The sequence below is a fragment of the Caloenas nicobarica genome, chromosome 1 (assembly GCF_036013445.1).
Source record: "Caloenas nicobarica isolate bCalNic1 chromosome 1, bCalNic1.hap1, whole genome shotgun sequence".
NCBI classification, from domain to species: Eukaryota; Metazoa; Chordata; class Aves; order Columbiformes; family Columbidae; genus Caloenas; species Caloenas nicobarica.
This window is the reverse complement of record NC_088245.1, coordinates 142,506,108-142,519,745: the sequence shown is the minus strand read 5'-3', so window position 1 is coordinate 142,519,745 and position 13,638 is coordinate 142,506,108. Positions and strand designations below refer to the sequence as shown.

The window sequence follows — 13,638 nt, the reverse complement described above, 5'->3', positions numbered from 1 at the left end:
AGAAGGCTAGAAGAATTAAGTTTTTCCAGATAAGCCAAAACTTTGCAGATCAGATAATATCAATTATTTTGATACTTTTTTCTGCTGAGGTAGGATTATACGGAAGAATCCTTCTCTGCTGAAATGTCTTTAGCCCCTTAATACTTGCTCCTACTCAGTGTGTGGTAGGGAATTAAATGACAATATGCTGAAACAAAATCACTTGAATTCAGCTACTTGTTTTATCCTGGACTTTGCCAGAAAGCCTGTTAACTGAGTTGACCATATTCAAATTCTTAGTATCTTGACTAAAAATCTGAACATTTCTTTGATTATTTTACTAACACTTGCTAGAAGAGCCCAGATAAAGGCAGGGGCGGGGCCGGGCGGGAGAGGAGGCATCTACCTCTGTTAAAGAATTATTCTTTAGAGTGAAATTTTGCATCTGTCTAAAAGACCTTTTTACAAAGTGAATGATAAGCCAAATCAGAAGAAATGTAAGACTCTTAGGACTGTTCCCCTCCTGCCCATGTACATGTAGAAGTAAATTATCCAGAACAAAATAGTTCTCTGCTAAGAATAGGTCCTTTTTAAAGATTTTTTTCTCTCTTTTCAGGAAATCTCCTATAGAAAGATAAGTTGTCCAGACTATAAGAATTCCCCATAAGAGTTATATACTACGGAAAATTCAGAGAATGGGGCATCTCTTTGTCAAGAGATCCAGTTTGATCGTAAGAGCTGCTTGCTGTCCCTGGAAAAAAACCTATGCTGTCTTCCTCCAGCTGCAAAACAAGCTGGAAACTTTTCTCATTATTCTCATTGTCATTTTTCTTCACAAGAACAACCAAGACATGAAGGACTGAGAAAGAAAAGGAAAGCTGAGGACTTTGCGTAACACAAGCCTTCAACAGCTCTGCTCCATCCTCAGCTGAGGTGTGTAATAAAGGAGAGCGATTGTCAGGGAGGTGAGAAGGGGGATGAAACATCTCTCTCATAAGCAGGAAGCTGGCTCATATCCATTGCCCCCTCTTCCCCTCAGACACATTAGAGGTAAGAGCAGGCAGCCGCTATCTCCTCGGGAAGATACCAAAAGATGTAGAAGAATTAGACAGTAATAAAGAAAGAATCGTCAAATTGTGCAGCAATTAAAAAAAATAAACAAATCAGAGGAGAATTCTGAATTTAATCTCTGTCCACAAACCTACCCCCAAAACTGATTTTGATAAATTCTATACATAGAGTGTTACATGCATTTTTTGCTTTTTCAGCTCCTGTCCTGATCACACACAGTACATACACACTCACGACTGTGTACATACAATACTTAATATTTTAACATAAGAGCACACTAGCAAAATGCAAAAGTCTACCAAGCCATCAGTATTTGATGCTGAACGCATTAAGAAGCTCAAGAACACCTTGAAAGCTCTTGGTTTTGAGATGTCTAGGTGAAATGAACAACAATTTTGCCAGCCTACACATGGTTGTGTAGGAAGATTATTACGGCTCCTGACTGACTAGCTGAACTGTCTCTGAGAAATAAAAAATAAAAATCTTCACATTTTGAAAACTGTCACACACAGACTTCCTACAAAGAACTAATTTACAAGGCACAACATCATGATAGAGTTTGCTTAAAGAGACTATCAGTAAAAAGTGCAAGGTGCATCTCCTCACACAGGTGGGTACCATGGTTTCAGTGGGCTGTAGTTTGGGTAATAAAAGAGAGATTCGGCTAGCTTTCTTATTTATCTATTTGGTATTTATAGCAGGAAAATGAAAATTTGACAATGAAATTACTAAGCGTGGATATCCAAATTTAGGCTACTCTCAGACTCTTAGGTCTTCATTAAAAATCCAAAAAGAGTAGTCCAAGCCATTCATTCATTCCTAAAAGGGAGCACAAAGCATTGGTCGGTTTATTAGGATTATCTTTACAGTACATATTATGTTTTTATATATATGCCTGCTACTGCAAATACTTATTTTAACCTGCTATCAATAAACAATGGGTATTAGTTCTATGAACCACAAGTCAGAAAGGTCTGTGCAAGCACTACTGATGCAAAAATTTAGATCCCACTGTCTGAAACATCCGTGCCTTCATTAAAACCAAAATAAGAGCAATTTGCCATTTCCACTACTTTGATAAGAATCTTTTACATTTTGCTTTTCAGAAACTTCTGGAATTCCAGCTGTAGCTTATTCCTCTGTTTGGAATCAGCTTCAATTTATGTTTCTCAAGCAGTAGGTCAGTGGTCCTGAGTTTCAATTCTGAAGCCCAAGCAGAGATTGTGAAAATGTATCTCTCCATGCCAAAGCAAGTTTTAAGGAAAAAAAAAATCATAAACATGGAAGCTTCTCCACATGCTTCATTGTGAATTTGTATTTTTGCTTTTCTTTTAGTTTTAGAAACAGAGTAAGATACATCTTAAGTTACATTTTCCTTACCTGGAAAATTGATAGGCATAGGCAGTGGCTTGCCATTTTACAAACTGTTTCATTGGATATTACACTTATGATGACAGATTTTTCTTTTATTCTTACCATTTCAACTGATCCATCTTTTGGATAATACAGAAGTTCATAACGTCGAAAGAGTGAAGCATTTGGGTCATACCATTCAGCAGTGAAAGCAAATCTGTCATCTTGACTCTGGAAAAGAAAAGAGGGGGAAAGGGCTATTACAGAAATCATACATGTATTATATGTAAAAATACACAAATAAGAAACTTCCTTGCACTTGTTATCAGAAAAGTTCAAAAAATCACTAGTAAATGCACTTGTACACTCCGCATATCATCATCTGCTTACCACAGCTGGTGACATCTTTTCACTTGCTATCATCTTTTAAGTATTATGGAAATAGCACGGTAGTTTTCCAGGTAGTCACAAAACTCATTCTGATTTCATCAGTCATGAAATGTGAACTGTTGCAGAAGTTGTTGTTAGATTTCTTAAATTTGTGGAAGTATTTTATTTACTTTCATTTGTTAAAAATAACACGTTTGCTCACAACTAAATTATAGAATCTTAACACATTTTCTACACATCCTACAAGAAAAGACTTCTCTTCCTGAGCAGCCATATCTGAACTCTTGTTAATGATGAGATAAATATATTCAAGTTAAGAACAACATTAGTTTGATTCACTACTTCCTGAAATTTACATAAAGCATAAATAGCCCAATGTCATTTACAGCTCATCTTCTGCCCCTAAGGAGTGTGACAAGAAAGCTAGACTGCAATGATTCTAAAACTGTAGCTACATGCGTAGCTTCACTCCACTCCTCATCCTTCAGAGGATAATCCCCTGCAGGAAAGTAAGCACAAAGGCGATGCAATGCATGTGGACATGCAGTTCTAGCACCTCTTAGTGGTTCATGTTTATTAGCTATTGAAACTGCAATGCCAGGTATTTGGAAGCTGTCAGATGGAGCTCTAAATATTTATTTTCTACACCTCCTCTAAATCTGATTGCTACTCCTGAGGGTAAGCACAGTCTTGCCATAAGCTTCCACTCTTTAGAGATATCTATCTGTACTCTTCTTATACATCTTAAAACACTTAGGTACCATTGGGAGTTCAAGTTGAAGCCATGTAGGCCTTTTTAGTCTTTCAGATTTTACAAAGCAGCAGCATTTCAGTTGTTTCAAAGACTGCTCAATGGGCAACAGACAGAAAGAGTTCCTCTGGGCTTCCATGACTACTCTGGAACAGCAGCAGGAAAATAATCAAAATAATCATAATCATTTTTCCTAGTGAGTGCAAGCCTATATAGACATTAAAAAAAAATCTAAACCAAAACAAACCAACCAAAAAAAAACCACCAAACCACAAAACCAACAAACCCAACAACCCAAAAAACCTCACACAAACAACACACCAAGCAAACAACAACAATGATCTTGCTTTTGTTGCCAGTGCAGTTTTTCCTTCAGCATCTTCAGCCTAAAACTGACTTAGGACTAAGTGCTTTTGCAGGTTGAAGCCCTAACGCAAGCAGCAGCAGGAAGGAGATAATGAAAAACAATTTCAGAATTTTACAATGTGATGAATACTTGTACCTGTTCAGTTAAAAGCATCATGGCAAGTGCCTCACTCTCCTGTCAGCCCTTATGGTACCCCTGCACTGCAAAACAAATATACGATTGTATCGCAGAAAGGGTTACACAATGGGGGCAACACAGTGCACTGTGAAGGATGCAGAGCTTCCATTTCTAACTGTAGAAGTCTGTACAGCACTGAAAGCCTCATTTACGTGAGCTACTTTAACTTCCGTGCTATCTCTACACTACACACTGCAGCCTTTGACAATGCTTAAACTGATGTTTTAGGTGCAGCATCCAGCACAAAAACTCCTTGGGGACTTAGCCTGGTTTCTGGCCCTTACTTAAACCACACATGCTTTTGTTTTTATTGCTACTGCCATTGTTATGGAGATATATAAGCCAGAACAAACTCTTTCTTACATCAAAACTTGCACCTTAATTTTTCTATATAGGCATGTTGTTGCCAATAAGCAATAATAAGGATTGGCAGACAATAATAAATGTTTGATTTCAACTTGGTCTTAAATACACTCAACACTGCTGGAAGACAAGACAAAATATTTGATCAATTAATTTGATCATCAGCTTGTGAAGGATGGATGTTACAGAGCACCAGTTCTCTACCGAAGAGGTTGTCTAGAAACAGTCTTGTTTCTACAGTACCACCTTCAGAGGTAGACTAGTGATGTATGAAATAAAAAAGATGCACCATACCTAATCAATGCCTCTTCATAAAACAAAGGCACATATAGTTGCATTACTTCATGCTATTTATTTCATAATATAGCATCACTTTCAAATATATTTTCTAGGCAGCAGTTGCCAAAGCAGCAACCAATTTTCATCTAAGCAAAACTTCAAAAATTTCCAAATGCTTACTTGTCTTGAGAAAGTAATGTATTTATGTGAACAAGTGAAGAAAACACCATTAGATTTTTCACTTAGTCACCAGTATCAGTCATCAGCACCTTTATGCTTACAGGGAGAAAGAAACTACATTGTGTCTTCTCTGGTGAGGAATTGGTCTGGTTTTTTTTCTTTTAACACAACCTTGGTTTTAAGATCCATTTGAAATTCATTTTATAAGTTCTTACGCAATGTCTGAGCTATTCATATTTGTTATTCAGCAAGCTCTACTGGCCACTGCTTCTCATTCAGCTGAATGGCAGAAATGACCACTCTGTATTATCTTCTTTCAGTATTGTAAGCAAAGGCAAGGTAATATTAGACTTGAAAAACACTGCAGAGCTAACCCCCAGACACCCAGTAATATTATCAGTAAGCAGGAAAATTTGAATCAATTATTATTTTGTATCTGGAAAATATGGAGTGCTAGCAGCTTTCTAAAATGGCCAAAAGAAAGTCTGTAAAGCTTCTCCCAGGCCATAGCTAGAATTTCCTCTGCTTTATGAACATAAAATGATCACCATAAATACTTCTAAATACAGAAAACAATATCGGAAGAAAAGTGTTTATGGGAAGTACTGTAAAAATAATTGGAAACAGATTATGTTTGTGAACAGGTAGATTGTTTCAGAGGCACACACTGCCAAGTGAAGAAATTCAATATCAAAAGCAAACTGAAGACCCTGCAAAATAGGTATAATGTAAAACACAGTAGGGCTGTGTTTTACTACTGCAGATTCATGCAAATAGTCTTAAAACAGAGAGAAGACAATCCTGAATACAATCATCACATGGAGTAATGTGAACATATTCTAGTGAGTCCTTGCCAGGCATCACTGTAAGACTGCCACTCCAAGTCATCAAAAACACCAACCAATTTAAAATCATATGTTTTAAAAAATTAGTATTAAGCTCATTATACATATTTTTAAATGAGAAGTGAGACTTTTATTCACTTACTTAATGCAAGAGTAAGATCTTGAAGGCAAAAGCCAAACACAAAAACCTGTCTACTTCCCACCACATATTGTAAGGATTGCAACATAATTTTAAGTCTTCACATCCCTGAAATTATCTTTCCTGAGTATTTACGTTCAATCAATTTACTACTCAATCAACAGAACTGGTATGGCAAACAACTTTCTTACATACCCTTTCACTAGTGTGCCCTAGACGGCAATGTGGGAAGGAGTCTCAAAGATGAGAAAGTACTACAGGAGATAAGCTAAGTTTCATCCTTGGCTTCTGTTCATCCTCCTAACAAAGGAAACTCCAAGACAAAACAATTATCCAGAGCAGAGATCAGCAATACTCTGCCACGTGGTATTGTGTTCAATGCACCACACTGCTCCAGACCAGCACTGAGCCCTGAAAGAGGAACGTTTCACAGTGCCTTGACCAGAGAGCCCTGGCACCTCATTCCTCCAGGAAATGGCTGAAACATGTTAGTTACTAGAGAAATCACATCACTGCGAACAGCTCGAGTAATAACAAATCAAGTGGATCTATAAATGAATTATAACTCAGAAAATTCTTGCTTTAAAGCATTAATTTCCATTCATTTCTGTACTGTACCCTCATTAGAATCACACATAGCCTCTGCTGCCATGACTACACAATTAACCAGGCAATACCTAATGGGGGAGAAATAACTTTTCATAAGGTTTCACATCAGTGGAAAAATTACCACCATTGAAATACCTAGCAGTGACTGTGCACTTTATATTTATGGGCTGATAATTTTAGAGTAGCTGTCTTTAGGCTCAATTTTTACAGCCCCTTTCCATTGTAAAATCTAGAGTGACTGAAATCAGTGATGTCAAGAGTTCACCTACTGTGAATAAGGAAAGAATAATATTTTTCTTTCTTCCACCTTTTACAAACTGCATGGAAAAATATTTGGATGCATGGGTAGGTTTTGCTAACTTACACTTGTTTATATTAGTATGTGTGAATATTCTGTAGGATGGCTCTGTGCACATGAGAAACATGTATTGAAGTACAGCTGAATTTAAAAATTATGTTTTGTACTTAGTTCTGAAAGTGATGGGGGAAGTAGTCATTCTTAGCTAGCATGGGACTAAGTTCTCAAAGCTAAATCCAAGCATTAATGAAAGAACTGTGCTCACAAAGAACTCTGCTGCAGAGGGAAATGGTTTATCTGAGGCAGAGCTTCCCAGGAAGCACATAACGAGAAAGCAGAACCCTTAGCAAGCTGGACAGAAAACAATCTGTTGTCCCATAAACCTTTCAGACTTTCAAGGGGCTTCTGTTCTGTAGTAAAACAAAAGCAGATCTTCCAAAGGTTTTCATGAGAATAGTGGTAGAACTGCAGCACAGGGACTAAGGAACTTGCACGGGAATGTGGAGAAACGATTTTAGCTCTCTGGTCTGAATCATGCAGAACATACATCTGGACTTGGCTTTCACCGCTTCAAGATGCCTCCTGACTGCCACACTATTTTACTGCTCTCAGGTGAGTCTGCCATCTGCCTGTAGATTAGACTAGTAATTTCATCCTAGAGTTTCTCTTACAATGGAGAACACAGGCAATCAGGAGCTATAGACCTTTTTTTCCTGCTGGTCATATGCATGCTCAGACTTACCATAGTCTAAGAGAAGGGCCGTTTATGACTCTCCTCGCTATTATACGGACAACATACTTTTACTAAGATCCTGCCTTTTGCATTATTTTCTTTTTTCCATTATAAAGATAATTCTGTCCCTCACTAAGCTTGAAGTTAGTATTTTTCTGCCAATTTCTCACTTCAGGCTTTTGGGCTGTAATCTCTGTGATCTGCAATGAACTAAAACCAACTATCTGTGCTTAAACTAGTTATCAGCCTGCAATGTATCATAACCCCTTTAGCTTACTACTCAAGAAAACTTCACATGAAACAGTATAAAAATGTTTCTTAGAAAAGTCCTGAGGTATCTAGAAAGTGCATTTTTACATGTTATTAGCAGTCAGGTCTCTATGAGGCGTATACATGCTATCAGGAACTTCAACATGCATGATATATTTGACACAGGCTCACAGTCTGTTGCCCACGTATTTACAAATCTAGGAGTCATGAAGAGTATTGCTGTATTTTAAGTGGGCAGCTTCGTGTCTGCTGCTTCTTCGGATTTTCTCACTGACTCAGTGACTCTGAAATCAGACCAGAGAGAAAAAGAATCAAAGGACCTGAACTGATTCCCAACAAAGCAAAAAAAAGACTGCACAAACCTCAGTAAAAGCTGAATCAGAGCCAAAAGGATCCATCTTGATATCTGTGTTCTATATTTTGTAAAATTCTGTGCTGTCACAGGGAAAACCTGCCATCAAGCACTGGCCTTAAGAATCAAGCCGTTTCTATAAAAATTACTGAGAACAGAATGGAACAGCAGACAGGAACTACTCTCACATTGAATGGGTATTTCTCCTAATACACACACACAGGAAATAAAAAAAACCCACAACACACCTTCTGGAAAGATGCCCCTGAAACTTCCTACAATTCTGGCAATAACTGTAAGACAAACATTTCTTTCACAACCTGCCCCTCCCCAAGCAGGCTGGTGGCACTCTCAAAAATATTTTAAAGAGCAAGAATACTTTTATAAAAAATGAGACAGTATCAAAGGACAAGGATACAAATTATTTTTAAAATTTCCAGGTGAAGATATGAGTTTGACTGACTCTAACATCAGGTAGTCTGCTTATGCATTAACATGTACTTACATTATACTTTTAGAAAAAAAAAAGAGAAAAAAAATCACTAACGTATGTAAGTTTGCTGACCACTCTCTCTGGCACAAAATAGAACTTGTTGAAATGGCCAGTCAACAGATATCTTTCTCCTTTCTCTCTTTGCAGGTTCTACAAAAAAAGAACTATTGCCATACACATTGGTGCATTCCTCAGACAGACATTTGACTCACACTCTCCAGACAATGGGCTGAAGTGGCAGGCCTGCCCAGCTGCCTTAATCATGAACATTATTTTCAGAATTCGGTGCAGAAGTTATTGTTGTAGATGTATGCTAAACCTCTAACAGCAAGTATCTAAGTTCTGTTGTGAATTATTTGAAACAGTACCTCAAATCTCATAAATCACTGATCACTCATCTTCAGACCAATCACCACTTCAGATTTAATTTTTCTTCCTAGTCCTCAAGAGGACTTCAGCACAAATTAAACGAAAATCACTGATAACCTCTAGTCTGAGGAGCAACAGTCACTGATTTCAGCCAGATCTATCATCACCTTCCTCAAAGGCAACTACTCAGTTTCATACTCCCCCAGCAGGCCACAGATACAAGCACTGTCACAGTATCACCTCCTATCTTAAGAGCCCCAGAAATACTATGATTGCTTTAAATCCTTCACTTGTTCTCCCATTCTAATATCTGGCTAGCTTTGCTTTATTTTCAGCTGAATGCTTTTAGGTGCATCTGAACTGCAGACCCAGCAGTACACCTAGCTTTCCAAGCAGCACTGAGTGCTCATTAATTCAGAACACCAGACAAAAAAGTAACTTCAATTAGCTATAAAGATACAACAACCAGTGGGTTAGGAGTGATTTTCTTTCATGTAAGGACGTTTTAAATGTGACAGTCCCCTGCAGATAAATCTATAAGGCTGAAAAAGGAAAATAAAAAACATTTAAAACAACTGAAATCTCTACTAAAATGTTAAATAAAAAGTCAAGACATCAAACGGGACATGTCAAGCTCTTCATGGACTTCTGCACCATCTCAGACAAGTCAGCTTAACCTTTTTTTCATCCCTTTCTCCAGCTGTAACAAAATCCTTATTCTGGAAGGGCTCACCACTCTGGGCACTAGTAAATAAGAGGGATATTATAAAAAAATTGTATTATAAAAGCTGTAAAGCAATTCCAGCTTATACAAACCAGAGAGCCTAAATTCCTCTTATACAATTTATGGCTGGACTGCTACAGTGAGATGCATCTCAGAGAGCAAAGGAATGGTTAGCAAAATGGATGGTGTCACTTCATCTCAGTGCAAAGCACTTGGTTTTTCATCAAACATGTCTGTCTTCATAGTTTGCAGGTACTATGTGCCTTTCAGTCTGACTGAACAAGGACGGTATGCTTAACTATAACAGGCAACAATCTCAAGCAAAGAAACTTCCAAACCACTATTCTCTGCCATTCTTTAGGACCTTATTGAATGGCAAGTACTTCTGCAAGCATGAGAAATAATGAGTTCTGCTTCTCTATATTCATGTTTCTAATCCCTGACTGATTTGACCACAGCCTCTCTTCAGCTCAGACACTGAATAAAGGCTCATACCCACCTGGATACTCAGATGTCTTACTAGAGTTGAGCTCACACCAAAGTCTTTCTTTAAAGATGCCTTGGAAGGTTTCTTCCCCCTCCCCATTCTTGTGAAACCTCGAGGAACATCATTATCCCTTTGCCAAATCTGACTGAGATCTGCAAGTAAATTTCAAACTTCCCAGGGGGAAAACTTAGTGGTCAAATAAACACCAACAGACTGTGCTCACACAAACTTTGGTTTTCTGAGGCAAAGAGGCTAAAAGCATCTGTATGAAAAATTCTATTTCCATACTATAAGTAATTTTCCATCGTCAATAATTCTTTAAAAGAAAAATCTCCATTTGTGAAAGGGAAAGAAAAAGTGCAGAAGTAGCTAAGCCATTAAATGTTCATGACAATTTTGCAAGACAGAAACAAGAGACTTCAGACATATTGGTGGTACTTAACAAATAACATTCTGAGTGGCAGAAAGTGCTCTCATTTTCAGCGTTGTAATGCACTTTAAATCCTAAAATGAATCCTCAGCAGTACACGCTTATTAAGTTGTGTTATTCAACCCATCTTCTGCCTTCATGGTTCCTATAATACATGATGTTTTACAGGAAAAACTTTAATCCACAACACTGTGTAAAGTACTCAGCTCTGTCTCTTAAAACTCATTTTCCTCCTCCTTTTCTATTCGTGTTTCTGACACATGAGCTAGTGTAATTTTTAGAACTCAAATTTTGCAGTCCCTTGCTGCTGTTGGACCTCCCACCACTTTCTCAACAGGCTTTTCTTTAGTCAAAAAGTAAAATCAAAAGATTACTTTTCAAATGGAGAAACATCTGGCAACTGCAATTTCCATGACAATGTGTTGACTACAGATGATTCTCAATCTAAGCCTCATATACAAGAGCTCCCTCGTGAATTTTGTAAGCGTATCTCTTTTTGTCATATCCTTTTAGAAAGCAAATCTTGCCTACTAAAGATTTCACACAAATTCTACACAACTATTTCAAACTAATTATGTATTGGTTAAATTATTAAAATTATAAATCATCTTTGGAAATCCATTGAGCCAGACACTTACACTTTTACAACTACAACATTTACCCTGCTACTTCTTTTAGACCCACAGATATCTTACTCCAAATGTTACTGGTACCAAGGCTTCTCAGATGCCTTTTGGACTATATATGTTCACATGGCTACTGCTCCCTGGACCATCTGTTGCCAGGTAACATGTGGATCCTTCTGTCTCTGTAGCACTAACCAAGTCAATCTTCCTCATGGACAGGGAACTCAGTTCAGTAAATCATTCCCATATGCTCAGGGATCATGATGACCACAGCTCTAGAAGCCTGAAGGCCCCAAATTTTCTTCTTATATTTAGGAATCTGCAATCCCACCTCACATCAGCAAAACTATCTGGCTGTTCTGTCAATTTACTAAGCAAGAAATCTTCTTTTACTACTAGTCTATGTAAATTCTCCAAGCTTCCTATCAAGTGTGTAGGCATGATTAGCGTAACCTATTTTTTTTTTCCCAGTCTCTCATATAAGACAATCAGGAATTCAAATCCTCAGTCATTAACTCCAATCCCCTGCAATAATACATTATAGTTAAGTACTTAATTACAGGATTCCTGTTGTTTTTCTAATTATGGAACACGACTTCTCTAAAACACATGAAAGATGCCACACTGCTGTTTACTGGTCTGTGAAGATAGGTTTAGCTTTAGAAGACCAGCTAAACCTTGTCCTTAGGGGAACACGTCACCATTTACTGCATGTTACAAGACGCACCTTATAAAGCTGCAGATCATAAGTTATATTATCGTACTCTTAATTACATGACCACAGGTAATTCCTCTAAGAGTAGTCAATAGCACTCAGTATGTGCCTATCTGCCTCCTCCAACTGAAGAAGAGTCTGACAGTGATTTTAACAAAAGCAGAGCTATTCCCTGACTCAGAACAGCATTTGTAACACAAGTCATCTCACATAATTACATTTGAGCATAACATTTAGGTGCTTTGCACCTAATCAGTCAGTACTGGCAGAACTAACACTGCCATGGTCAAGTGCTCAGTGCTGGGTCTCTGAACTATGACGTTAGTGTCTGCATGTGATCCCAGAAAGGGAAATAGAGCCACACATACACTGAGTTACCTGTGCGCATCCCATTACATGATCCAACCTATATTGTACTTACAGGAAAAACATCGTTGGGCTCAAAATTTGGCTCAACAATAAGGCTGATGGCAATACTCAAAGGTAATTTTATTTTATAGAGACCATTCTTCTGGCAAAATTTCAGCTTTCAATCTCCAGCCTTTTCAGAACTAAAGCTCTTCAGAGGAACATTGATTTTTTTTTTTTTAATTAGGATTCTAAAATGTTTTCAATTTTTTCCCCCACACATTCTTATTCAAGTCTTCCATTAAATTTTCAACCTCCAGTAGAATCTGTCTAGAAAATTTCAAGCAGAATGGTTAAAATTTCAGAAAGTTATGAGCAACTGGAAGTAGAGGTTTGAAAGGAAACACCTACAAATCCTGAATCAAAGCTGTCAACAGCACTTCAAAGTAGTATAATGCCTTCAGATTATCTCAGTTCATAATAATCTTCTGAAAAGCATTTTTAACAAGAACTAGTTGGTTGCCTTGGAATCACAGCTAAGGGAGAGAGGGTCCTTCAGCTAGCCAATACTGTGAGCATTAGCACCCAGGAGTTTGTGTGGATGGTCTAAAGACCACACATACTCCATTTACCTTGAACAGGCAGAGCTTATAATGGTCGAGTAACAATTTGCAATCATATGAATCAAACAACTCTGCCGACACATTTTTTGTTCCCTACTGTGGGCACTAAAAGCAAGCATTTTGTCTACACTACTGTTTAACCAAATGTTGATACTAAAATACTATTTTTTCTCAGACTGTGTCAAATATTAATTCTAAAGTAGTTGGACTAAATGCAGATTTCAGCTAGTACAGATGTTGTGGTCATATATTCTTTATGCGGAAGTCACACTAATGACATGTGACATGTGAACAGAAGTGCTCATGATAAAAGCTGTTCAACAACTTCCTATTAGTAAAGTTGTCAAAAAGGTCTATGGGGTAGAAGAAGCAAAGTGAGTAAGTATAATCATGTTCTTAAACTCTGCCAATCCTAACAGGCTTTTAAAGGTTCATCTTATGAAGATTTGTTCTACAATTCAAAGATTTATTTCTCTCCCAGAGCATTGGACTTCCGTCATCACAGTTCTGAGCAGACTACTGTTATTCCCCAGAGATGTGAAGGTCTCTTCTGGATGCAGACAGTGACTAAGAGATTCCAATCCCATACACAATTTTGGTCAAGTTGCTTACAGTTGCCCCCTGCATTAGTGCATTTGATGTTCAGTACTTTTAGAAAAAGGAGGCT

General features: G+C 37.6%; 1 protein-coding gene across 2 annotated transcripts in view; it reads right to left on the bottom strand.

The window, feature by feature from the left end:
- The window catches only part of NME7 (NME/NM23 family member 7), a 96,865-nt gene that overhangs the window by 75,304 nt on the left and 7,923 nt on the right, over nt 1-13,638 (bottom strand). Inside the window, exon 2 of one of the 2 annotated variants that reach the window (XM_065637886.1) lies at nt 2,527-2,634. In XM_065637886.1, coding sequence (XP_065493958.1) covers nt 2,527-2,634 — 108 coding nt within the window. Of the gene's footprint in view, nt 1-2,526; nt 2,677-13,638 lie in introns of those variants that run through there. The other variant, XM_065637879.1, reaches the window with a different exon arrangement.